Source organism: Equus caballus, chromosome 5 (assembly GCF_041296265.1).
Source record: "Equus caballus isolate H_3958 breed thoroughbred chromosome 5, TB-T2T, whole genome shotgun sequence".
Classification (NCBI taxonomy): Eukaryota; Metazoa; Chordata; class Mammalia; order Perissodactyla; family Equidae; genus Equus; species Equus caballus.
Genome location: NC_091688.1, coordinates 14,302,291 through 14,328,200, shown reverse-complemented (window position 1 = coordinate 14,328,200; position 25,910 = coordinate 14,302,291). Strand labels below are relative to the sequence as shown.

Sequence of the window (25,910 nt, the reverse complement as noted above, 5' to 3'; positions counted from 1 at the left end):
CATGTGGATAAGGGGAACAGATTAATGGTTACCAGAGGGGAGGGGGGTGGGGGAGGGCAAAGGGGTAAAGGGGCATAATATGTATGGTGATGGATAAAAACTAGACTATTGGTGGTGAACATATTATTTCAAAAATTTGTTAAAAAGGCACTATTTGGGAGAATGTGATTGCAACCCCCCCACACCCATGAACCACTCTCACCCCAGTTTTGTAGCTCCTGTCTGACTCTCCACATGGTTTCTCCCAGTTTTTCCTACTAGAGTTGGAGCATATTTCCTACAACCTTCCTGGACATATATCCCTGCAATCTGCCTCTACTTTGGGCCACACCTTCACCTTAGTGATCTAGCTGCCATCCACCACTGCCCTCAGCACAGCTCCCCACCCCCACACACACCACTGTCTACTCAGATAGATCAAAACCCTAACAGTGAAATGATTCTTAACTTTGGGGTTGGGAAATTTGATGAAACCTATGGATTTTTCTCTCCGCCCCCAAAGAAGATGCAGGGTATGAACCTACACACAAAATGTTTCATACCATTTCAGGAGATTAATGGGATGAAGCCCTCCCATAGAGTCCTACAGTCATGGCATCCTGCATAGAGAGAGATACCAATCTAGAGCTTATTTAAATCTACCGTGGTTCTAGAACTTTCTGTGGAGGAATTTTAAATTTGTTTTCCTGCTGAGTTTCCACAGCTGCTGTCTAAAGTTTTCTAATTTTCCAGTAATCCCTGTAGTTGGAGGTATGTGCTTATCACAATTCTCAGTAGAGTCTGCTGAATGAATATAAATTCAAATATTGACCAAAATATTGTTAAATTAAGAAAAAGGATGAGATGCTGATTTTAAAATGAGCTTTAAAGAAGAGAATGAGAAGGTTTGTAGAGTTAAGGTAAATAAACAAGAGTTGTTTTTGGTGGAGAAGATTGGCCCTGAGCTAAAATCTGTGCCAATCTTCTGCCACAGCATGGCTTGATGACTGGCGTGTTGGTCCACGCCAGGGATCCAAACCCACGAACCCCAGGCTGCTGAAGTGGACTGTGTGAACTTTACCACTACACCATGAGGCCAGCCCAGAAAAAATGAGAGTTTTCCAGGGATGATGCTGGGAGAAAAAAAATCTGGAAAATATATTACTTAGGAGCCCTTGATCCTTTTGGAGAAGCTAAAGGTTATGTTAGATCCACACCATTTTTACATAATGTTAAATTTCCCAGCTTTTTTCTCTAGTTTTGAACTTTCTGGTTGGGTTTCAGATACATACCCAGGAAGACAACACATCTGTTTCAAACAGAGGTTTGGTATGAACATTTTCGTCTTCTCCAATGAATCGAATGAGTTTTTCCTTCTCTGTAGATGTTGAAAGTTTCTAGGGCACAGAAATACCAAGGACCTGTTAGTGAGCTGGTGTGTGACACAGTGGCATGGCAAGTTGCCTGGTGCCATGTCTGAAGCTTGAATTTTCCTTTGCTTTAATCATTTAACAAGCATTTTTGAAGACTTACAGCAAACACTGTGTGAGAAATTAATGGGGATGGGGAAATGGGGATAAGGGGAGATAACTCAAAAAACCAAAGATTTCTTCCAGATCTCAGGAACTCACAGTACATTAGGAGAGATAGCAATAAAATAATTATGGTATGCATGATTACTCTTAGCACAGAGCTGTGTTCCAAGAGCTGTGTGCACCCAGAAAAGGGCCCTGCATTCTGCCTAGACACCCACGGAAATTTTTTCAGAGAAAAATTATATTTGAAGGTTGAATAGAATTTTGTAAAATACAGAGCAAAGGGCCTGATAAAGCCACAGAAGGAGGAAAGGAGGGGATACATTACATACTTGAAAGATATGGTAGAATTTAGTGACCAAATAATACTGCTTTCCATTTATTTTGTACCTTCTTTATACCAAGCACTGTACCAGAAATAAAACAGAAAATGCTGGTCAAAAGAGGCTTGAGTGTTGTACGATATTTTTCTTCTGTTGTCCGGCACGTACATGAGTAGAGGACCTAGGTCAGAGCCTGGGGTCATGCCAATATTTAAACTATTCACAGGGAAGAAACATCAGGGAAGTAAATTAAGACAGTATAGAAAATGTTAGGTGATCATGAGTTCTGAAAGCTGAAGACAATAGTTAATCCAGGAATTAGCAAGGGCTCTTATGCCAGACTTATCTGGGTTTGAATGTGCATTCTGCCACTTATAGCTGTATGATTTTGGGTAAGTCAGTCAACCTTTCTGAGCATCAGTTTTCTTATCCGTACAATGGGGGCAATAATATTTACCTTGAAGTTGTTTTCTGTAGATAAGAGATAACTAATGGGGCACTAATCATTGGTAGTTTTCATTGTATTTTCATTATTATTATTGTAAATGCCCCAGGAAGGGTTGTTATTACTACTAATGCCCTAATTACCCTAATTACTACTAATACTAATAGCAGGGATGGAGACAGCGTAGGAGAAGGGAAGTGTGGAGATGGGCCTGGGAGGAGGGAAAGAGGCAGCTCAGAATGGGAGCCCAAGAAGTGGAAACAGAGTTTAAACTACTATTTGAAAAATCAAACTACTATTGAAAAATTAGTAGTTAAACTACTAATTGAAAAATGGCAATGAAGGGATAAAGAAACAGCATCAGGACGAGAGGTAGGTCATATGGTTAATAGGAGTGCAGGTGTAAACGAGGCTAATGGGAGACAGCTGGATTTGGAGAGGAGCAATAAAGAGATCTGTGTCTGTAAGTCTAGCTAAGTCTACGTGAGGAAAAGAAGGAAGTTGAAGAGTTTACTCCAGATGATCTAGTTCCATTTTCAACAGTACCTCTCTCTCTCTATACCTTAAAAATATAAAGAGAAAGAAAAAATAATACTAAGTAATCTTACTTCTTCCGCTTTCTTTTCTTCCTTTTCCTCCCCAAGTTTCTTATCCTCCTTACTTTCTTCTTCATTCTCTTTAGAAGGCTTGTCTCTTTCAGGCTCAAGGAATTCTTTTAAAATGTCCTGTGAGATAAAACAATTACAATTATAACTTAGGGTATACTAATATTTTAGTACTGTATTAGCAATTATGCATTCAAAAACATTTAATGAGCACTAATCCTGCACTTGGGCATTGTGCTAGTGATAAGGATACAAAGATTAACAAGAAAGGTCCCTGCCCTTAAAAAGCTTACAATTTAGTGAACAAGAAAATGCTATGGACACATATAGTCACATAGGAGGAGCACCTAATCTAGATCTGGTAGTGGACGGGGGTGAAAGAGCTGGTTGGTCAGGAAGATTTCCTGAAGCAGCTAATGCCTAAGTTTTTTCTTCAAAGGATGAGCAAGAGAAAAAAGACGGTACAAGGCAGTTCTAGGTAGAGGATGCTGTTTGCATATGATTGGCTCTAAGAATAAAAGTAGTTCAGTGGGTCAGAAACTTGGGGAAAGATGGACAGGGGCACAAGCACAGAGGAAGAGCTAGACCGTCATGCCACGGAGATTGGATTTCATCCTGAAAGCGCTGAAGTAGCAATAAATTGATTGATCTGTTTTGCATTTGAAAACAATCACTGTAGCAACAGGAGAGTAGATTTAAAGAGGAGGAAGGAAGGGAGGAAAGAAGAGAAAGAGAGAGAGGAAGAGGAGGGAGAAGAAATTGACAAGAGGACTGAATGAACAACACAGAGTTGCAGGAATGAAGAGGATGAGGATTCAAGAGATATTTAGAAGGTAACTCAGTGATTGATTGACTGGATGGACATGGGATGGTCACAGAAACAGAGCATCTTGCATGATACCTGGTATATGGTTTAGGACACTACGTAGATGATAATGCCATTCACAGAGATAATGAACAAAGATGGTTAAGCAAGCTTGGGAAAATAGACAAGTTCAGATTAGGCTGTGTGAATCTAAGGTACCACTAAGATATCCAAGTGCAAATATCCAGGAAGTAGCTGAATATATGGACCCGGAGTTTAGATGGAGGGATTTGGGCTAAAGATAGGGATTTAACAGTTACCTGCCTTTAGTTAGAGCCGAGAAAGTAAATTACATCACTAAAGGAGAACTTGTGAAGAGACTAGAGGACGAGGCCTTAGGACAGGAACCTAGTCACCTAAAGGGCTAGAGAAGAAAGAGGAGCCACAAAGGAGGCCCAAAGTTGCCTCAGAAGTATGAGAGGGCCACCAGGAAAGCCAAAAGAGAAGAAAGAAGGAGTCAGTAGTGTTGGATACTTCAAAGGAGCCTACACGAATCTTGACTAACGACTGTCCTTCAGATGTTTATTGCAGTAATGTTTATAAAACAAAAGCTAGAAATTAGCTCAGTGCCCACAATAGGAAAATGCGTAAATAAATTATGATGTAAACCATACAATAAGATAGTTTATAGCAATTTTAAATTATATTGTAGAAATATGTACATGGTATAGAAAAATATTCACAATATGTTAGGATATTTTTCCAAAATGAAAATACTCTTTTTCTCTGATAATACATATACTATTGCCGCAAAATATTTGAAGAATACAAATAAATTAAGAATCTCAACTCTCAGTAACAACTTCTATCAGTTTGCTGAATATTCTTCTAGACTGCTTTATTTATACACATATAAATATTTGAATACAAATGAAATAATATTATATATGTTACGTTATGATAATACAATATTATAATATATTACGTTCTATAATCTGCTTCTCTCAATAACATATCAGGAATGATTTTTATTTCGCTACGTAAACATCTACTTTATCTGCACAGAATCCCATTATATGAATGTATCAGAATTTATTAAACTAATCCCTTATTGACCAACATTTATATTTTCTAGTATTTTGCTATTATAAATAATGTTGTAATTAACATCCTTATACAGATATATCATATATTGGAATTATCAGATAGACTACAAAGTTACATTTAACCTGTTTAAGGAAATAAGAGATTGAAAATATGAGTAAAGAGAGAAAGACTGCAAAAATGATCAAATCTGAAAAACAACCAAACAGAACTTCAACAATTAAATTTAAAAACTCAACAGAAATGGTTAATAGCAGATTAAACTCAGTTGAAGAGCAAATTAGTGAACTAGAAAGTAAGCCAGGGGGCAGGCCCCATGGCCGAGTGGTTCAGTTCATGTGCTCCGCTTCAGCAGCCCAGGGTTTTGCAGGTTTGGATCCTGGGTGTGGACATGGCACCACTCATCAGGCCATGCTGAGGCAGTGTCCCATATAGCACAACTAGAAGGACCTACAACTAGAATCTACAACTGTGTACTAGGGGACTTTGGGGAGAAGAAGAAGACAAATAAAAAAGAAGATTGGCAGGGCTGGCCCCGTGGCCGAGTGGTTAAGATCGCGTGCTCTGCTGCAGGCAGCCCAGTGTTTCATTGGTTCAAATCCTGGGCGCGGACATGGCACTGCTCATCAAACCATGCTGAGGCAGCGTCCCACATGCCACAACTAGAAGGACCCACAATGAAGAATATACAACTATGTACCAGGGGGTTTTGGGGAGAAAAAGGAAAAAAATAAAATCTTTAAAAAAAAAAAAAGAAGATTGGCAACAGATGTTAGCTCAGGTGCCAATCTTTAAAAAAAGAAAGAAAGGCAGAAGAAATTATCCAGGATGCAATGCAGAGGCAAAGAGACAGAAAATATGAAAGAGGATCAAGAGATGTGGGGGACAGATGCCAGTACATATCCCTTCAGAGTTCCAGAAGGAAAGAACACAGTAAATATGGTAGAGACAATATTTGAGGAGATAACAACTGAAAAATTTCCAGATCTATTGAAAGAAACCAAGCCAAAGTTTCAGGAAACCAAGAGAATCCCAAGTGAAAATTTAAAAAGAAAAGAAAAGAAAATCCACCCCCCATGCATCAGAGTGAAATTGCAAAATGCCAAAGACAAAAAGAACATCTTAAAAGTAGCCAAAGAACAGGGATGGATCAACTTGAAAGGAACTGACGACTGAATTCTCAATTGTGAGTTTGGTAACCATAAAATCCAGAAAACAGTGGAAATAGTATCATCACTGTGCTGAGAGAAAAGAACATCATCCTAGTATAGTGCACCCAGCAAAAAATTTTAAGAATAAGGGTGAAATAAAGACATTTTCAGACACACAAAAAGTGAGTTATCTTCCAGTAGATCCTGACTAAAGAAAACTCTAAAGGTTAAGGCAGAAGGAAAGTGACGCCGGGTGGATGGCCTGAGATGTCTAAAGGAACAATAAAGAAATTAAACAATCACCTGCAATGCCAGAATATTTCTTAAAGGTACATTAAAGTCAGAAACAATAAAAGGATGCTTGCTATCTTCACTACTATCTAACATTGAATTGGAAGAATTATTCAATGCAATTAGACAAGGAAAAGCAACTAGAGGCATCATAATTGAACAGAAAGAGATAAAACTATCTGTATTTGTAGACGATTTGATTAAATATCTGGAGAACCCAAAAGAATCAACTGAAAAACTACTAAAAACAACAGGACAATTTAGTAAAGTCACAGCACATAAAATTAAAATACAGGCATCAACAAAATATATACAAACATTTACCAGTTAGAAGATATAATGGAAAAGAAGATCCCATTTAAAATAGCAGAAAATAAAATACTCAGGCACAAAACTTACAAGAAATGTGCAAAATAAGCAAACTATAAAAAATTTTCAAAAGGCCTAAAATTAGACATCCTATATCCCCTATTCTTGGCTAGGACAACTCAACATCATAAACATGTCTGTCCTCTCTCAGTTAATATATAAATTTAATATTATCCCAGTTTTAAACAATCATATTTTTTCTAGAGTTAGCTTATAAAGTTATGTAGAATAAAAATAAGCAAGAATAGCAATGCAGCACCTGAAACAGATCAGTGAGGACGGCTGGCCCTACCAAATATGAGACTGTATCATAAAGCCTCAATAATTAAAATATGTGGTAATGACCCATGAACAGGCAATAGATGAGTAGATCAATAGAAGATCCAGAAATAGGCTTGGGTGAATATGACTATTTTCAAATGTTGGAAATACTATAATGTGGAAGACAAATCAGCCTCATTCATATCAACCCAAAAAGATGTAGCAGTGGGTCCTAACCAGTGGGTAGAAAAAGCTACAAGTAGACATTTCATTTAGTTCAATAGAATGAATCATGTTCTAATAGTCAGTGCTCACCAAAAATGAATGGGCTATCTCTGAAAGTAGTTCTTTGTCACTTAAGATATTCAAACATAGGCACAATGATCAAGTGTGGGTGTTACACTAAGATCTATGTGTCAATGGTTGACTGAATTCAATCACCTTTAAAATCCTTTCTGTTCTTAAGATTCTATGATTCTGTATAGTTCTTGAATTTTTTCCTGGATCTGATGTGTAGCCAACATTATGTTTTTGGAACTTTATTAAGTTTCTAAAACTATACGGTAACTTAAGATTTATAATGTTTATGAAATCATTTAGTGGTTAAGTTCAAAATAATTCTGGTCAAGATCTGGACAGCAAAGGAAAATGCTTTTGTTAAAGGTGTATAATTTAGAAAGGTAGTGTTTCTTCAGTGTTTAAATGTAAAATTAAAGTCCTACAAATATGTAGACAGAAACTTCCCTCTCAGACTCAAGAGCACTGACATACATGCCGTAGGGGAGCAGAATTTGCCACCACAAAATGTGTCTCTCTGGCTTGATTATTTTTAAGAAAAAAAGACTCAGGAAGAAACTTTGACTTTCCCCTAATTGCCTAAAAGAATTTAATATGGAAAGCTTCTTCCAGGAAGGAGCTATCACCATCGATAACTATAGTGCAACATCAACCAGGTGTGGTAGACAGGGAGGAACCTAGCAAGGCCCATTTGATCAAAGTCCTCTCCATGTCCCATTGTCTCTGCCTGGCATGGCAAACATTTGTTTATCAACCATTTGCTTTCCCATCTCCATGTGAATTGCCTTCCTCCCCTTTCAAGTCCCAAACCACTACCCCCAACATCCTCTTTTGTCTTTAGCTCGAGATGGTATTTAAGGTGGTGGCTTTGGCTATTTTGGTGAGTTACTCAGTTTTCCTGGGTTTCTCCCATGCGTACATGTTATTAAACTTTCTTTGATTTCCTCCTGTTATTGTCAATTTAATTCTTAGACCAGCCAGAAGAACCTAGAAGGGTAGAGGAAAATTTCTTCCTCCCCTACAGCGCCATCAGATCATACCAGTATAGTTTATGGCTCTGATAGTAATGGGAGCTTCTTCAGAATTTACTGGAGGTGAATTCCCTCAAAGAGATGGAAGTAAAAATAAACATTTGTGACTCCCATTAAGTATACGATATTCATTGATTTGAGATCCTCGGTAAACAGGTGGTAGTTAAAACCACAGGATTAATAGTAATGTGTAGGGGGTAGAATAAGAAGTGAAAGCAAGGCAAGGCAAAATGGCAACGTTTAAGAGGTATGTAGAGGTGGAAGACTAAAAGTAGAATGAAAAGAAATAATAAGTAGGAAAAAAAACACAGAATTTTTGTCTTGTGAGAAGAGATTACTAAAAGAGTGAATGATTGGCAGCTGGGCCCGTGGCCGAGTGGTTAAGTTCATGTGCTCCGCTTCGGTGGCCCAGGGTTTCGCTGGTTCAGATCCTGGGCATGGACATGGCATGGCTCATCAATGCTGAGGCGGCGTCCCACATGCCACAACCAGAAGGACCCACAACTGAAATATGCAACTATGTACTGGGGAGACTTGGGGAGAAAAGGCAGGAAAAAAAAAAAAAGAAAAAGAAGATTGGCAACAGTTGTTAGCTCAGGTGCCAATCTTTAAAAAAAAAAGAGTGAACGGTTAACAGGGTCACATGCTACAGAGAAGTCAGGTTAAATATGGGATTGGAGTTCCTTGGATCTGGCAATAAGGAATCATTGGTGACCTTACAGTAGCTTCAGAGTTTTACGAAAAGTGATTGTTACAGGAAAGAGAAAGAAGTAGGAGAGAAGGAGACAAGAACAAGGCACCTGTCTTTTAGAGTGAGAGAAAGGACCATGTTTATATGTTGGTAAAATGGAACCATTAGAGAGGAGGGTGTTAAAGATACAAAAGAGAGAGGACAATGGACATGGGATTAAGTTCTCAAAGGAAGAAATAACCTTGGACAGGAAGACTGAGACTGAGGAGGAAGGGTGTGTGCAGAAGCAGGTCATCTGAGCGTACGCTGAGGAAGCGGCAGGCAGCTCCCCTCTGAAAGCCACCCCGTCCTTTATGAAGCAGACGACAAAATCATCTGCTACGAAAGTGAGGAGAGAAGTTTGGGCAATAATCCTCTCTTAAAAGCGGGAAGAACTGCCAATGCTCTCGGTCAGAGCCAAAATTCTCTTCTGATAGAGTAAATAAATGAGGATTCAAAACACTGATTGGAAAAGGCTGCTGAAGCCTTATCCACTGAAATGCAGGAAGAAGCTGAATAACGAACAGAGCTAACACACGGACAATACCTCTTCTTCAAATAGGTGCGCTTTTTCTTCATGTGTCAATAAATTTATTTCTCTGCCTTTGATCCCAGACAGGAGGTGAGAGCACGTGGTGATCCACTCATAACATTCTTTCTGAGAAGAGAGAAAAGATCATTACTAAGCAGGAAAAATCCGATTACACCAGCTAATTTATTCACCCATTCCTGTTGAGGAGCTTCTAAGTACAGTGCCTCTAAAGATAGCGCCATTCAATTAGCTTTGGATCACTTCGGTTCCAAGATTTGTGCAGATGTGATTTTTTATGACTGTAGACCTAAATATCACGTCTTATCAATGGGGTTTGGAACCTGGGTTGGAATGGGACTAAGGAGCGGTGAAGTGCCATAAAACCAGATGCAGAAAGATTGCTGAATTTACTATGGGCAAATGGTCTGTCCCAACAAACGTTATGTAACTGGCCAGGTCAACTGTGATTGCATAACAATAACGATAGCAAACACTTACATGGCATTTAATTATATGCCAGACTCTTGTGATAAGCATGTATTGTGCATATATGAATTCATTTGATCCTCAATGTAAGACATATACTATTATTTTTTTATTGATGTATAATTGAAATAACATTGTACTAGTTTCAGGTACACAACGTAATGATTCAAAATGTGTACATCTTGCAAAATGATCACTGCAATAAGTCCAGTTAACAAGCATCACCATACATAGTCACAATTTTTTTTTCTTATGATGAGACCTGAGATACGTTCTATTATTATCCTTATATTTTAAGATGAGGAAATTGAGGAAGAGAGCAGTTAAATAGCTTGCTCAAGGTCACAGACACAGTTAAGCATGGTGCTTGGATTCTAATCTAGGTGGCCTGGGCTCTAAACCACTACAAAAATATTACTGCCCCTGCCCCCATAGAGTGAATGAATAAAGATTTGAGGCACCGTTCCAGAAAAGACGCTCACACCTTATCTATTGAGATACAAGCCGGGTCTACAGCAGGTCTCGTCTACCTAGAGTGAATAGCAAACCTACGTTTACTTTACCAAGATCTCCTGACAGCTAAGATCTGGCTTCAACGTTTAAAAGATCCATTATTCCTTATTAGTGAGTAAAAGCAGAGGGAATTGGGAAACATTATCTTCTCTGGGGAAGAATCTGGTCACTTTAACCATCAAAAAACTGTACCGTGTGGTGAAATAATGACCTGCTTCAGGTCCCTGAAATCAACCATAAAGAGCAGTAAGATGTCTTATATTTTTCTCATTATTAAACTTGTCTTTAATTGTGGAATTACTATGAAATATCAGAGCCAAAAAATTTTAGAAATCAAATCCAAACTGTTATGTTAAAGATAAGGAAGCTAAAGCCAGTAGAGGTAAGTTTACCACAGCTTTGTAATTTCACTGATAAGTTTAAATTCTGGATTCAAAGGGTTGGGATGATGTCTTACTGCATATTGAAAAGAGGATCAAACAAGGGATATGAAAGTATTGGGTTCTAGTCCTAAGTTCACCTAGTTAGCTGTGACTTCTTGAGTAAACTTTTTTTTTTGAGGAAGATTAGACCTGAGCTAACTGCCGCGAATCCTCCTCTTTTTGCTGAGGAAGATTGGCCCTGAGCTAACATCTGTGCCCATCTTCCTCTACTTTATGTGCAGGATGCCTACCACAGCATGGCTTGCCAAGTGGTGCCATGTCTGCACCTGGGATGCGAATCACGAACCCTGGGCTGCCGAAGTGGAACGTGCGCATTTAACCGCTGCGCCACCAGGCCAGCCCCTTGAGTAAACTCTTAAATAGTCTTCATCTAATAAAAACAAATGAGGTTGTTGGTTTACACTAATGACCCCTATGCAACATGGAACTAGTAAACACCATCTCGGGTTGGGGGGAGCCCTAATTTGTAGCATTTGCTGATTTCCATGATATATGTATTCCCACTATGGCTATTTCAATGGTATTTATCAATTCAGTCCATTATCGCTGAATGTGGAATTGGGAAGGCGTGTCACAGTCAGCTCCTGTGAGCCATTGTGAGTCTCCATCACAACACTGCCCCCAAGGATCCTTCCAGCTACAAAATTTGATGCACATATTATTTAACTTTCTTTATTGTACTGAGAACAAAGCATTAGTTAATTTTGAAAATAGTATGATATTTTTGAAATTTTATTTCTTCAGAGTTAATTCATTATTCATGAGAAATAAACTATTCTCCAGCTGAATTTGCATACTGTGAAATAGATCTTAGTCATTTTCTTATAAACTTCTGAGACACCGAAAATACTATCATAAGACTCCTGACAGGGGAAAAACATCACTAGGAGTTTTTTGATGAAAGTTTTACAGTAATTATAGAGTTAAGCAAGTTTTCCTTCAAAATCTTCAACATCACATTTGACTAGCTCTAGACCCAGATAGCTTGGTTGCTAACCAGTACATGTGGCTCTCCTTCCATCTACACTGTTACTTAATTCTAATAAAGTCTGAATCAGGGTTGTGTTAATAAATATTTCTGGTGTGAAGTAAAGGGCTGAAATTCTTGTCTGTGGTGAAGGAGGATTTAAAAAGCAAGAGATGGTCCTAACTGTTAAGCCTATTGTAGTGGGTCAAAAGCTGGAGAAAGAGAAGGCTACAGCAGATAGTCTTTATAAAAGTGGTGAGACTATGGTGGTAATGGAATTATTAAGAATCCATCATCCCCAGGTCCCCACAAAAAGTTGGGAAATCTGGGACTTCCCTGAGTTTACCTACTGCAACACCACAAGAGGCAGGTCCCCAGCACCACTCTTCAAAGTCATACTCCTTTTGGAGGGCCAAATCCTGGAACTGGCAATAGTACTTGGATGACAGGAAGTTATTGCAGCCCATGGTGGATGGCAGGGTCTTGATAAATTACACAGGGCAGAGATGGGAAAGAATGGCGTGGGGGGGGAGTCAACTGCAGCCAGAAGTCAGTTTGAAGGGCCCCAGCTAGAAATCCTCTCATTTCCACCAGGGTCAGTATTCCTTTGTTCTTGAGAGGAGATAGTTCCCTCCCATATATTCTCAGCACTATCAGGTGTTGGTCAATGTGTATCTTTTACCAGTCTTGGCCTGCTGAAGGTTATCTCAGAGATCCTTCCAGGTCATCCGCCATTTGCTCAGTTTATGATTAAACTCCAGGGCATCAGTGACTCTAATTCTAGATGCCTGGGAACATTATAGATGGTCAACTGAAGGCACGTGAAAAAAGACATCTATCTAGCTTATTGAGGGCTAAGTTTCTGGGTTTTCAGTAGCTAGTCTAGACTGCAGTGGTCCCAATATACTCTCACTGGATGCCAGGCCTCTTTGATACAGTGCTTCCAAGCCTCAAATGAAGCCTTAATGATAAGCAATTAGTATTCCCAAGTTGAGCAGTTGATATGCACTGACACCAGTTTCTTTCAGAAATAGTCACAGGGGCAAGGATCGCTAGAGCTGAATCCTCTTGAAGAATGGCTTCCAGCTTAACTGTAGCTCAGCTGTGTGAAGTCAAACTGCGTCAGGATAAGCCAGGATCAGGTGGGAGGTAAACAGGGTCATTAGCCACCAGACTACCTCAATGGTCTTGGGGAACTAGATAATTCCCAAGTCTTCTTGAAGAAGTAATTTATCCAGGTAGTTATGGTGGAAGAGTAAGAACCATCAGTAAGAGTGATCAAACTTCAAAAGATACTTACTTAAGAGGCTTCCCACTCCAGAATCCTGTACAGCATCATGCAACTCTCATTCACTGGAAAGGAGCCCAAGAAATATTATACTGTGGGAAACTGTCACTAATGTCATCCAAGTATCAGTCTAGTAGGTTGGCAAGATGTTCTTCTTCAAGTGCTAGAATGTGGCTGGAGTGTGGGACAAGCCACACAGCATCTCAGTATAACCACATTTGACAAGGCTTCTCCGGAGGACCATCTTCCACTCTTCACTTTGTGGGATATGGATGAGGCCATAGGAGTCCCAGAGTCTGATGTCATAAAGGTTCATGTACCACAGAGTTGTCTAGGAGATCAGGGGAAGACGGTAGCAGTCAAGGACAGGGATGAATTTGGAATTAAGACAACCCTAATGAAGGGGGAACGAACCATTTGTTTTCTTTATAAAGAGTCCTGAGGCACTCCCAGGGCAGTGGGCAGGGGGTCCTGCTGAGCCATAAACTAGTCTGATGTACCCTTGAAAGGCCTCAGCCTCAGACTTAGAGAGGGGCCTTACACATTGGGTAGAAAAAAGGCCCAAGGATGGGATGAGTTATAGTCTTACTTCTGGCACGAGAGCAGATTCTCAGCCTCCTCTGACAACACTTCCCGGTTTATTGATCTGAAATTGCTAGCAAAGGGTTAGTAAATGGGAAAGAGCTTAACAGAAGACCTAAGTAGCCTGGTGGAAAGTGTCGGTTCTCAAAGAGAGAGTCAGATCATGGGCCTCCAGTGAGGGCCTGGGTGGGACAGGCAATGAATGGCCCATTGTACAAAGCTCTCACAAAAATCTCCTAATAAGGATGGTTTTATATAGTTCCCTAAGGTCCCCTCATGAAGAGCCTCTCACAATAATGTCCCTCCATATTGCTGTAGCCTTAAATTTAACGAGGAGGTATACCTCAAAGCATCCTAAAATCCTTATTCTAAAATTGCCTTTACCTGGAAACACGGTCTTACCACATGGAGCTCTACCCCCATTTAAGTAGTGAATGAAGACTAAGGTGTATTGTGCCACGGGCCAGTTGGTCCCCACCACCAGCCTGCCACATTCAGGATCTCTACCACATCTGGGAGTGGGTAGCAGCAGGGTCTGCTTGCAGCAGGCCTGAGAAGATGGGAGCACATTTCTAGATGCACAGTGAGGGCTGCAAGCTCCCAGAGACTGTTCGGTTCAGAGGCACATGAAGAACACTTTGAGGCCTTCCCAGAATCAAAACTAAAACTGAGATATTCCAGCTGTTAGATGAGGAGAAGTGAAATATACCTATAATAACACATTTTCAAACAGTAAAATATTCTTACTCCCCTGACACGTACCCTAATTATTCACAGTGTTTTATTATTTTAAATTTCTACTGAATGAAATTTGCTCTTTTTACATTTGGATTCAGCATCTGTATTTATGAGGTTTATTTCTCCTATATTTATTGGGATTTTTTTTTAGAACTTTGTCAGTTATTTGAAATTAACTGGGAAAACTTGCAGTCATTATCTATGCTCTTAAATTTTTTATATGGCATGGGGACTACCTGCTCCTTGAAAGTCTGAAAATACTCAAGTCCAGAGAAAAAGTTTTAGGTTTTTTTTCACAAATGCATCTGTTTCTTCCCTGAAAATTGGCCAGTTTTATCCTTCTGAAGTTAACGTTACTTACTTTATTTTCCTAGAAAAGTCTCCATCTCCTAGAGATTTTAACATTTATTAGTAAGATTTTGCACATAGAATTTTTTATAACCCACTTTTTAAAACTGTGAGATCTACCATACATATAGAAGAGCATAAAAAAATATATATATGTAGAGTCTAATGAGAGCAGTCATTTAAACATCACACAGGCCAAAGAAGAGAAAATTGCCTGCAGCCTTTACGCCAGTCCCTATATACCATAATATATTTACCCACTCTACTGTTTATAGATAGGTCTTAAATTATGATCTCAGGTATACCTTATGAAGTTAGAAAAGGAAGAGAAAATTAAACCCAAAGTAAGTAGGAAAAAAATAATGAAGACCAGAGTGGAAATTTAGGAAACAGAAAACAGAAAAATAGAGAAAATCAGTGAAACCAAAGCTGGTTTTTGAGATCAAGAAAATTGATAAATCTTTTTGTATACTGATGAGGACAAAAAAGGAGAAGAGACAAACTTTCAAAAACAGGAATGAGAGAGCAGACCTCCTATAATTATTAAAAGAATAATAGGGGAATATGAGCAAATCTATGTCAATAAATTAGACAACTTAGATGAAATCACAAATTCCTTACAAGACCAAAGCTACTGAGCTCACTAAAGAAGAAAGAGACAAAACCCCTATATCCAGTAAAGAAACTTCCTTAAATCCATTAAAGAAATTGAATAGCCCTATATCTGAGTAGCTCTATATTCGTAATTTAAAACTTTCCCACAAATCCCAGATGGCTTCACTGGTGAACTCTACCAAACATTTAAGGAAGAAATAATACACAATTCTATACAAATCGTTCCAGAAAACAGAAGAGTAAGAAACACTTCTCAACTCATTCTAAGAGGCCAGTATTACCCCAATATCAAAACCAAAGATATTACAAAACAAAACAAAACTACATAATCAATATGCCTCATGAACATCAATGCAAAAATTCTAAACAAAAATTTAACCAATTGAATTGAGCAATACATGAAAGAGATAATATATCATGATGAAGTGGGGTTTATCCTGGGAATGCAAGGTTAGTTTAACATTCAATTCAAAAATTAATCAGTGTAATTCACCATATTGAAAGACTAAAAAAGAAAACTTATACGACCAACTCAGTAGATGCCAAAAAAAAAAAAGGATTTGATAAAATCCAACATTCATTTCTGACTTAAAAATATTTTTTAAGCAAATGGAATAAAAATGAACTTCTTCAAATTGACAAAGGGCAACTTTGGAAAACCTACAGCTAGCATCATACTTAAAGATGACAGAAAAAATACTTTTCCCCTAAGACGGATCAAGGCAAGGATGTCTGCTCTTACCACTTTTATTCAACCTGGTACTAGAGAGTCTAGTCAATGCAATAAGGCAAGAGAAAGAAATAAAGACATACACATTGGAAAGGAAGAAATAAAATTGTCCCTATCTGCAGATGACATGATTGTGCACAGAGAAAATTCTAAGGAAACTGAAAACAAAACAAAACAAACTTCTTAGAGGAATAAGTGAATTCAGCTAGGTACAGGATATAAGATCAATATATTTTTAAAAATGTATTATAATTATATATTAGCAATGAGTAATCAGAAATTGAAATAAGAAAAGAATATCATTTCTAAGAGTACCAAAATATGAAATCCTTAGGGATAAACCTGACAAAAGATGGATTAAACTTTGTTGAAAGAAATAAAGAAGGACTTACATAAATTAAGACATATATTATGTTCACAGATCCAAAGATTCAATATTGTTAAGATGTCAATTCTTCACAAATTAATCAATAGATAAAATGTAATAATAATCAAATCCCAGCAGGCTTTTGTGGAGAAATTGATAAGGTAACTCTAAAAATTTCACATATGGAAAGCAAAAGAGCTAGAAGAGCCTGAGCAATCTTGAAAAAGAAGAACAAATTTGGAGGATTTATACTACCTGATTCCAAAACTTATTATAAAACTACAGAAATCAAGACAGTTTGATAATGGTGACAATGTTGACAAACAGATCAACAGAACACAATAGAATGTCCAGAATAATACCCACACATACACTGTCAATGGATTTTCAACAAAGATGCAAAGGCATCTTAATAGAAAAAGGATAGCCTCTTCAGCAAATGGTGCTAAAACGATTGGCTATCCAAATGCCAAGAAATAAATTTCAATCCACACCTGGCACCATACATGGAAAAAATTAACTCAAAATGAATCACAGACCTGAATATAAAGCCTAAAACTATAAAATTTCTGAGAGAGAATCTTTGTGATGTTATTAAACCAAGATTTCCTTAGACACAACACCAAAAGCAAGCTCTAGACAACAAAAAACAATGATAGATTGAACTTCATCAAAATTCAGAATTCCCTCTCTTTGAAAAATATTGTTAAGAGAAGGAAAGACAAGCCACAAACTGAGAGAAAATATTTGTAAATCATATATCTGATAAAGGACTTGTAGCCAGACCAAGACGTCTCAAACTCAATAATGAGAAAACAAACAAACCAATAATAAATGGGTCAAAGATTTGAACAGACATTTCACATTTTTTCATAAATAGTTTATTAATTTTATTTCACTTGTAACTGTTCAAATATCTCAATTATCTACTAACCAAATTACAAGACAATTGAAAAATATTTTTGCATTGTTTTCCATTTTATTGAGATATAATTGACATATAATATTGTATAAATTTAAGGTGTACAACATAATGTGATGTGATATATATACATATTGCAAAATGAATACCACAATAAATTTAGTTAACATCCATCACCTCACACGGTTACTTTTTTTTTTTCTTGTGAAGAGAACTTTTAAGATCTACTCTCTTAGCAACTTTCAAATATACATTTCACCAAAGGAGATATATGGGTGACAAATAAGCCCATGAAAAGATGTTCAACATCGTCGGTCATTAGGAAATGCAAATTAAAACCACAATGGCATACCACCACCTACCTATTAGAAGGTCTAAAATTGAAAAGACTGACCATATCAAGTGTTGGTGAGGACATGAAGCAAGGGGAACTCTCATACACTGCTGGCATAAGTGTCAAATGGTTTAACCACTTTGGAAGACAGTTTGACAGTTTCTTAAAAAGTTAAACACACACTTACCATATTACTCAGCCATTTCATTCCTAGATATTTACTTAAGAGAAAGGAAAGCAATGCATATGTACATGAATATGCATGGACGCTTTATTTGTAATAATTGAAAACTAGAAACAATTCAAATGCCCATTAACAGAGAATGGATAGATAAATGGTGTGTGTCCACACAATGAAGTACTATTGAACACTAAAAAGCACAGACTTTGGATAAAAGCAATAATATGCGTGAATCTTGAAAGAATTATGCTTAGTTAGACACAAAAGTGTACATTCTGTATATCAATTCTTGAAAATGAAAAATAATCTTCACTGTTAGAAAGCGGACCAGGCATTGCCTGGGGACAGCATGAGGCTGGAAGGAGAGATTACAAAGGGGTACAAGGAAACTTTGAGTGTTGAGTACGTTCCTTTTTTACCATAGTGATCATTTTACAGGTGTAAGCATATTTTAGAAATTATCAAATTGTGCACTTGAAATATGTGCTGTTTCTTGTAAATCAATTAAACCTAAAAAGTTGCTTAAAAAAAATAAGACAAAACAAACTAAGGGGAAGACAGAGTCATTACCTTCATCTTCTGCAGCTCACGGAGTTCCTTCCTAGGATTTTTTTTAGAGCGACTTGCGATACTCAGAGCCATGGCTGTTACCATCCCTCTGCAACAACTGGGGGAAAAAGCGCGGACACACACATATACAGCATGACCCATTTATCGGTGGTTCCTCTTCTAGGTGTTTTAAATCCAGATACAGTGAAAGTTTATCATAATAATTAAGCTAATGACTCACCAAGGAGAATAATTTGACTCTTTCTCAGTTTCTCACCCTTGCCTTCTTCCTGCCCTCCATTCCTCTTACTTTTGACCACTGGTAACATTGAATGGAGATGAAGGGGAAAGTTGGCTGGATTGTAAAAACTGCTTCCTGAATTTGCAGTAATCATAGTGACAGTATGCTTCCTAGTTAAAAAATTACAATTTTTTGGAACTTATCTTTATTTGATGGGAATCTCTTAGCTTTTCAGATATAAGGGATTTTTCTTTTTTTTTTAAGGGATGTTTTGGTTGGTGTTTAGTGAAACATACAAAAATATACATTCAGCTTTGCACGGAATTACACAGGAAACTACAAGCTTCTTTATAAATGCCCCCCAGTATGGGCAAAAGTACAAGATGTACCTTATTGATGCAAGTAAAAGAGTCTTTTTGTTTCTTACTAATTCTCACTCCCACACCTGTACTCACTTCCCATCCTGCCCATACTAACATTGTTTTCAAAAGAATTCTAAAGCCATTGGGAAAACACCAAAATCTCATATTCCAACTGGACAGTGTTAAAGCCAGTTGAAAAACTGAACTAGTATTTCTTCCAAGGTTTTAAAATAATCTCTTATTGCTGCTACTTAACTGCCCTTCTCACCTCTGCTTTATGTCACATTTAATCTTCGAAAGGAAGTAATAAAATAACCAGATAGTTTCACCTGCTCAAATAGCTGGAGTATTGGGACAACTTTCTTGCCAGTGCAATCGCATCTAGCTCCAACTCTGCAACTCCTATATCACGTTTTTCAGCACATTCCTCCTCCACATTTGGGAGAGTGTCTTGGTCAGTAAAGTCAGGTACCATTAAAATCAGAAAATTTACCATCCACTGGATCATAGATATATGCAATTCATCCATCTGTTAAAAAATGATTGTAATACAAATGACCCATTTTAAATAAATTGAACCATAAAAACCATAGCAAATTTAAAAATAGAAATTATCATACCTGTGTCCAATTTTCGACAACACTATCATTCTTTTTTCTTTTTTCTTTTTTTTGGCTGATGAAGTTTTGCCCTGAGCTAACACCTGTGCCAATCTTCCTCTATTTTGTATGTGGGTCACCGGTGCAGCATGGCCACCAACGAGCGGTATAGGTCCAAACCTGGGCCGCCAGAGCAGAGCACGCCAAACATTTTTTTTTTTTTTTTTGAGGAAGATTAGCCCTGAGCTAACTACTGCCAGTCCTCCTCTTTTTTTGCTGAGGAAGTCTGGCCCTGAGCTAACATCTGTGCCCATCTTCCTCTACTTTATATGTGGGATGCCTAGCACAGCATGGCGTGCCAAGCAGTGCCATGTCCGCACCCAGGATCCCAACCGGCGAACTCCGGGCCACCAAGAAGCGGAACATGAGCACTTACCCGCTGCACTACCAGGCTGACCCGTGAGTGTGCCAAACTTAACCACTAGGCCACAGGCCGGCCCCAACACTATCATGCTTAATGAAATCAAATCATCACTACTCAGCTAGTGTAACCTTATTTTCTTTTGGTCACTATACTATATTAAACTATCCACTTCCTCTTTTTCAGCTTGATCAAGGGTATTAACCCATTAAAGCCACAGTTCTCATATTGTGCAGCAAGGCACTCCAAGGTTCTGCAGTTAAGGAGGCCATGGGATTTTAAACTCTTGAGGGAAATAAGAGTGATATGCAACACCTGTCAGAGTCAGCATGAGCTTGACATAGTTCACAGTTTCAACACTAGATGCACTATGTCACTTTTTTTTTTTTGGTCAGGAAGATTGGCCCTGAGCTAATATCTGTTGCCAATCTTTCTCTGTTTTGTGAGGGATGCTGCCACAGCATGGTCCACACCCAAGATCCGAAACTGCGAACCCCAGGCCACTGAAGTGGAGTATGCGAACTTAACCACTACGCCTCCGGGCAAGCCCCTGTATATGTTTAATAAAGTAAAAAACAGGTCAATAGAGTAATTCTTGCATGTAAGTTAGAAATAGTAACTTAGAAATGACTTGCTCAAACATTTTTTGCTGATAGAGGTACATGATAAAAAAAAATGTTTGCAGATGGCTGTTTTAGACTGCCAGGCAGCACAGATCAGATGGAGGAAGGGTATAAAGGGAAAACAAAGCAAAACTAGAGGGAAAAAGATGAATCAGAAAGGAAAATGAAGAGTGGGTGAAAAAGGGGCAAACTTCTCCATTTTTAAATACTTGTACCAGTTAAGATGGATGGATATACAGAGTTCCTCAAGGAATTTATAATCTTGCAAATTTTCTACACAGTTTAATTATATTATAATAATGTAGTGTTAAAATAGAAGTATACAAAGGCAATTTCAAAATAATCCTATATTATAAAAATTGAATTCCATAATACAAAAATTGAGTATATGATTCCATGGAGATACATGCCCAATGGTAAACTGAGTATTTTCCCAAAGAAGGGGCTAATGTAGCAATACTGTAAGACACCAACAATGCTGCGATGTTCTTCCTTACTTCATTCAACACGTGTGTGTTGAGTCTCCCTATGTGACGGGCACTCTGCTACCCTTTTTCTTCTTAATTTTGGCTGTCTTCCAAGTCATAGAAATTTCTCCTAAGCCTGAGGATCCCCTGGATCCAGACTTCTTAATATATTTGCTCCTCAACTCTTGGTGCCTATTTGCTTACAACATGCTCATAGACTGATAGAATCCAATGCTTCATAAGTAGTATTTTCATATAACGTGATGCTCTCTGCCTTTCAAATGCCTAATCTAAGCAATATTGAAATTAATTAAATTCACTTTATCAATTTTGTAAGATCAAGAATTTGCATATTAACTTTACTTATAATAAGAGATTCCTGCGTAAATTAATTAAGACAAGGAGGTGGGAGTAAACATGACAAACTAATAAACTAAGACATCCTTTGGAAATCATTATTTCATGTTATGCTGGTTAAAAGTCCACAGGTTCAGTTCTTCAGAAATGCGGAACAATTCTATTTGTTCTAATAATTATAGACCAGTAGTATTGTGGCATCTTATCTTTCCTCCTAGTAACATGTTTCTGTCATCCTTTGGCTAGTCAGGGCACCAACATAAATCCTTAAAATGGTCACATCTCAGATTAATGCAATTAAGGGAAAAAAAATCAGTATACTGAGTCAAGATAATTAGAACTCAAAAACTTTGATCATCTCTGAAACTTCATCCCAGAGGCAGAAACATACTGCGTTTAAAAGTCCACTGCAAATCATTTGAGTCATTATATGATACAAGTTCCAATTTTGCCCTCCCAACTTCCTGCTTCAATTGAATAGGCATGACCTGGTTTTTCCCCGAACAAAACGCCCAGCCAAGGCAAAATATAACCTCACAAGTCCCTACGTGTACATACGTGGCGCTGAAGTTCAATGTTACCATTGTTAATCTCATTGCCTATCTTCAAAAGCCACTGTTGAATCATGTTATAGATATTTTCTTGGAGTACCCTGAAGGAAAAGTCAAGTAAAATAAAGATCAGTCACTTACTTAGAGTATGAAAGTAACTATCGGCTAAAAGAAAGGGTTTCATTTGTCTGGGCCTAGTAAATTTAGGTGTGGACAATTGTTTGAGAACTCAGGGAAAGGTGAGTCAAAGCCTTGAATGATCCGGTATAATGGCTTACTCACTGACATAGCCTTCCTAACCGCAGGTAGGAGGCAACTGGCATGACGCACTTTGGACAACACGGATCTCACCTTCAGTGTTGGCTCTCCACCATAAAAACTCACACTCACACCCCTTACGTTCACTTCTGGACTGGTGAGACCACAAAGTGAGAAGAAGGAATTTTAAAGTTCTCTCAAGAGATCAGCTTCCAACATGACAGTATGAAGAGCAAAGCTGACCTACTCCCCAGTGAAACTGGTGAAAATTATTTCTTAAAAAAACACTGAAAGCCTCTGGAAATGGTCCAAAGGACAAACAGCAACTGAAGAAACATCTATTCAAGACAATCTATGAAGATTCGGTAAGAAAGTCAAGAGTCTGCAGTATCTGAACCAAGACTCCTCCTGCTCTCCCCTCCGCTCAGCGAGGCAGAAACTCCAGTCTAGACCGCTGCAGCCAAGAACATAGGGTTCCCTCAGCCCCCAGTCAGATGGCTTCCTTCCGGAGAGGAACAGGATGGCAAGGTTTCCTGTCTGACCCCAGCTACCTGTTGCTGAGTCTAGGCACTGGGAAAATGCAGTTGAGAAGTGGGGATTCCCTTCTTCTACCCGGCAGAGTGCTAAGGGAACTTACGAGCCAGAATCCATGTCTATGTACTGTGGAACAGTACCAATAATGTTCAACAGTGCATCCAACTGAGATTTCATTTCATTAATTTTTCCATTAATTCCCTCCCATTCTTCAAGAAGCATTTCAGGAAACACCAGGAGGTTTTCCAACTTGAAAGAACAGGATTCAAGAGAGCTAATCAAACTTGGAAGAATTTTTGAGATACCTAGGAAAGTGAGAAAAGTATTAACTTCTAGAAGTATTTGTAAGTCTATTTCAATAATAAATTATAAAATATTAATGAGCAGGGGCATATATTTTTTCATCTTTTTATTATCCTATAGCTTGCCTAGCAGAGAATCTTGAAAAGAGGAGTTCCTAAATAAATGTGTAGTGAATAAACACCGTATCATTCATGCTTTTCTGACTGATGGACTATTTCTTTGATAAGAGTTTATACTCGAAGTTTTATGTCTTCTCAGCTGAGAACCAAATGCATTAAACCCAGAAACTATAAGCTACAGTTTTCTGTAAAAGGCATTAATTCACTTTGTCATTCTGTTAAGAAGACAATGACAATAAAAAGCTTCTTCATGATTATAGGATAGTAAATAACAGAACTGACAACAGACATAGTTCTTGAGCCATTTTTCAGGTCATTGTTCAGGTTTTCACAAAGTTTATAGTTTTAGTCTGAACAAGATTAAGTCTGGATCCTACTCTTTGACTGATTCACTGTAAGATCATGGCAAAATACCGTCTCTATACCTTTGTCTTATCTCATTTGCAAAAGAAGAAATGAAAATGCTCCCATCTCAGAGATATATAAAGAGAAATAATTAAAAAGCAAACTTTTTCTTGTCCTTAATGAAAATATTTTCACTGCCTTCATCAGTAAACTCTGATATCTTAGGAGTACTCAAAATGGTCTGTTCATATCACTATCATTCATCATTTTGACTTTCTCATTTATTTTAAACCATTTACTACTTTCTTTTTTCTCTGCCCACTATATATTCTCATGGGTAAGTATTGACATTTTATCTATATCTACACTACTGCTGCTGCAGATAATTAAGATTGTGTTTTCCCATCTACAGTAGTTTCATGTTGAACAACAGTGCCAGTTAATGGATCGGGTTGCCTGGAACACTTTACTGGGAAGGATTCTTACGTAACACGTGACACAGTGAGTGAAAGTGCTTGGACGGGTTTTTAATGTCTCCCACAGGTTTGGGAGGATGGATTTTCAATATCTCCCATGGCAAACTGAGATATCTGGTCACCCTACTGGAGGGATAATATTGAAGTTCAAAATCTGCTAAGGAGTAGAGGTAAACACATCAGACTTTCACTTGGGACTCCTGAACCCTTGAGGGCTGCATCTTAGAAATAAGGGTGGAGCAGAAATAGACCAGCCCTCACAAAGCCTGAAGCCATACTTCACTTCAGCTCAGTCCCTGTTTGGATTAAAACGATCTGCCCTTACCCTAAATGACCTGCCAGAAGAAAAAAGTAAAGTCATTCTTGTGAAATATAGCACCATTCAGAGTCTCAAATTATCTCTAGAAATTCTCACACACAATGTCCAGTATCAATCAGAAACAGTCAGGGATAGGAAAAGAATTGACTCAAAACCAAGACAAAATACAGATAATAAAAAAAGACCTACAGGAGAACCAGATATTATTGAACCAGACACAAGACTTTAAGATTAACTGTGATTAAAATTTTTAAGTTATTAAGTGACAAGATGGAGAATTTCAGCAGAGAACTAGAAACTCTAAAAGTTCATAAAATTCTAGAACTGAGAAAAGCAATAATTGAAATTAAAAATTCAGTGCATGTTTAATATTGGATTAGACCATGTAAAGTACTGAAAGAAAATTGCTGCCAAATCAGAATTCTATACAACACAGATAAAAGATCATTTAAACAAAAAAAGGAAAATAAAAACAAAGAGAAATCACCAGCAGATCCAAATTATAGGAAATGCTAAAGAGAGTTCTCCAGGGAGAAAGAAAATTGTGTCAGATAGACAAATGCAAATGTAGGAACGTGGTCATATATGAATAAAAAGGTCTTAATCTCCAAATTCACAAAAGGGAAAGACTGCTTGTTCTTTGACAATAGACTCAAGCCATAAGCAAATAATCACAAAATCAGCTTAAACTTTCTTCCACTCATCAGGAACAGCCTCTCATGAGTACCTGGCCTCTGAACATCAACCCATCCAAGTCCTCTTCAAATCGCTTGCATTTTCTTTTGAACTGTCCTTTGGACCCCAATTTTTCTTGTTTTATTACTTCATTACTGTTAAGTCATAATTTTATTTACTTTTCTATGCATACACGTCTGATTTTACATGAATGTCACTGGATTATACATTTGACAAAGCGGGTATACAGGGAACATACTTTAACATAATAAAGGTCATATACGACAAGCCCACAGCTAACATCATATTCAATGATAAAAAGCTGAAAACTTTTCCTCTATGATCAGGAACAAGACAAAGATGCCCACTCTCGCTAGTTTTATTCAACAGAGTATTGGAAGTCCTAGCCACAGCAATTAGGCAAGAAAAAGAAATAAAAGGCATCCAAATCAGAAAGGAAGAAGTAAAACTGTCACTGTTTGCAGATGACATGATATTGCATTTAGAAAACCCTAAAGACTCCACCAAAAAACTCTTGGAACTAATAAACCAATTCAGTAAAATCGGAGGATACAAAATCAACATACAAAAATCTGTTGTATTTCTGTACACTAATAATGAACTATCAGAAAGAGAAGTTAAGAAAACAATCCCATTTACAATCACATCAAAAAGAATAAAAGACCTAGGAACAAATTCAACCAAGATGGTGAAAGACCTGTACACTGAAAACTATAAG

The 25,910-nt window shown here is 37.8% G+C and overlaps 1 protein-coding gene across 10 annotated transcripts in view; it reads right to left on the bottom strand.

The window, feature by feature from the left end:
- The window catches only part of AXDND1 (axonemal dynein light chain domain containing 1), an 81,041-nt gene that overhangs the window by 9,850 nt on the left and 45,281 nt on the right, over positions 1-25,910 (bottom strand). For all 10 annotated transcript variants that reach the window (XM_001488358.5, XM_023640633.2, XM_023640632.2 and 7 more), the window contains 7 exons: positions 23,038-23,239; positions 22,150-22,243; positions 19,454-19,653; positions 18,543-18,639; positions 9,474-9,584; positions 2,891-3,007; positions 1,272-1,376 (listed from right to left, as the gene is read on the bottom strand). In XM_001488358.5, the coding sequence (XP_001488408.1) occupies positions 1,272-1,376; positions 2,891-3,007; positions 9,474-9,584; positions 18,543-18,639; positions 19,454-19,653; positions 22,150-22,243; positions 23,038-23,239 (926 nt within the window). The remainder of the gene's footprint in view (positions 1-1,271; positions 1,377-2,890; positions 3,008-9,473; positions 9,585-18,542; positions 18,640-19,453; positions 19,654-22,149; positions 22,244-23,037; positions 23,240-25,910) is intronic.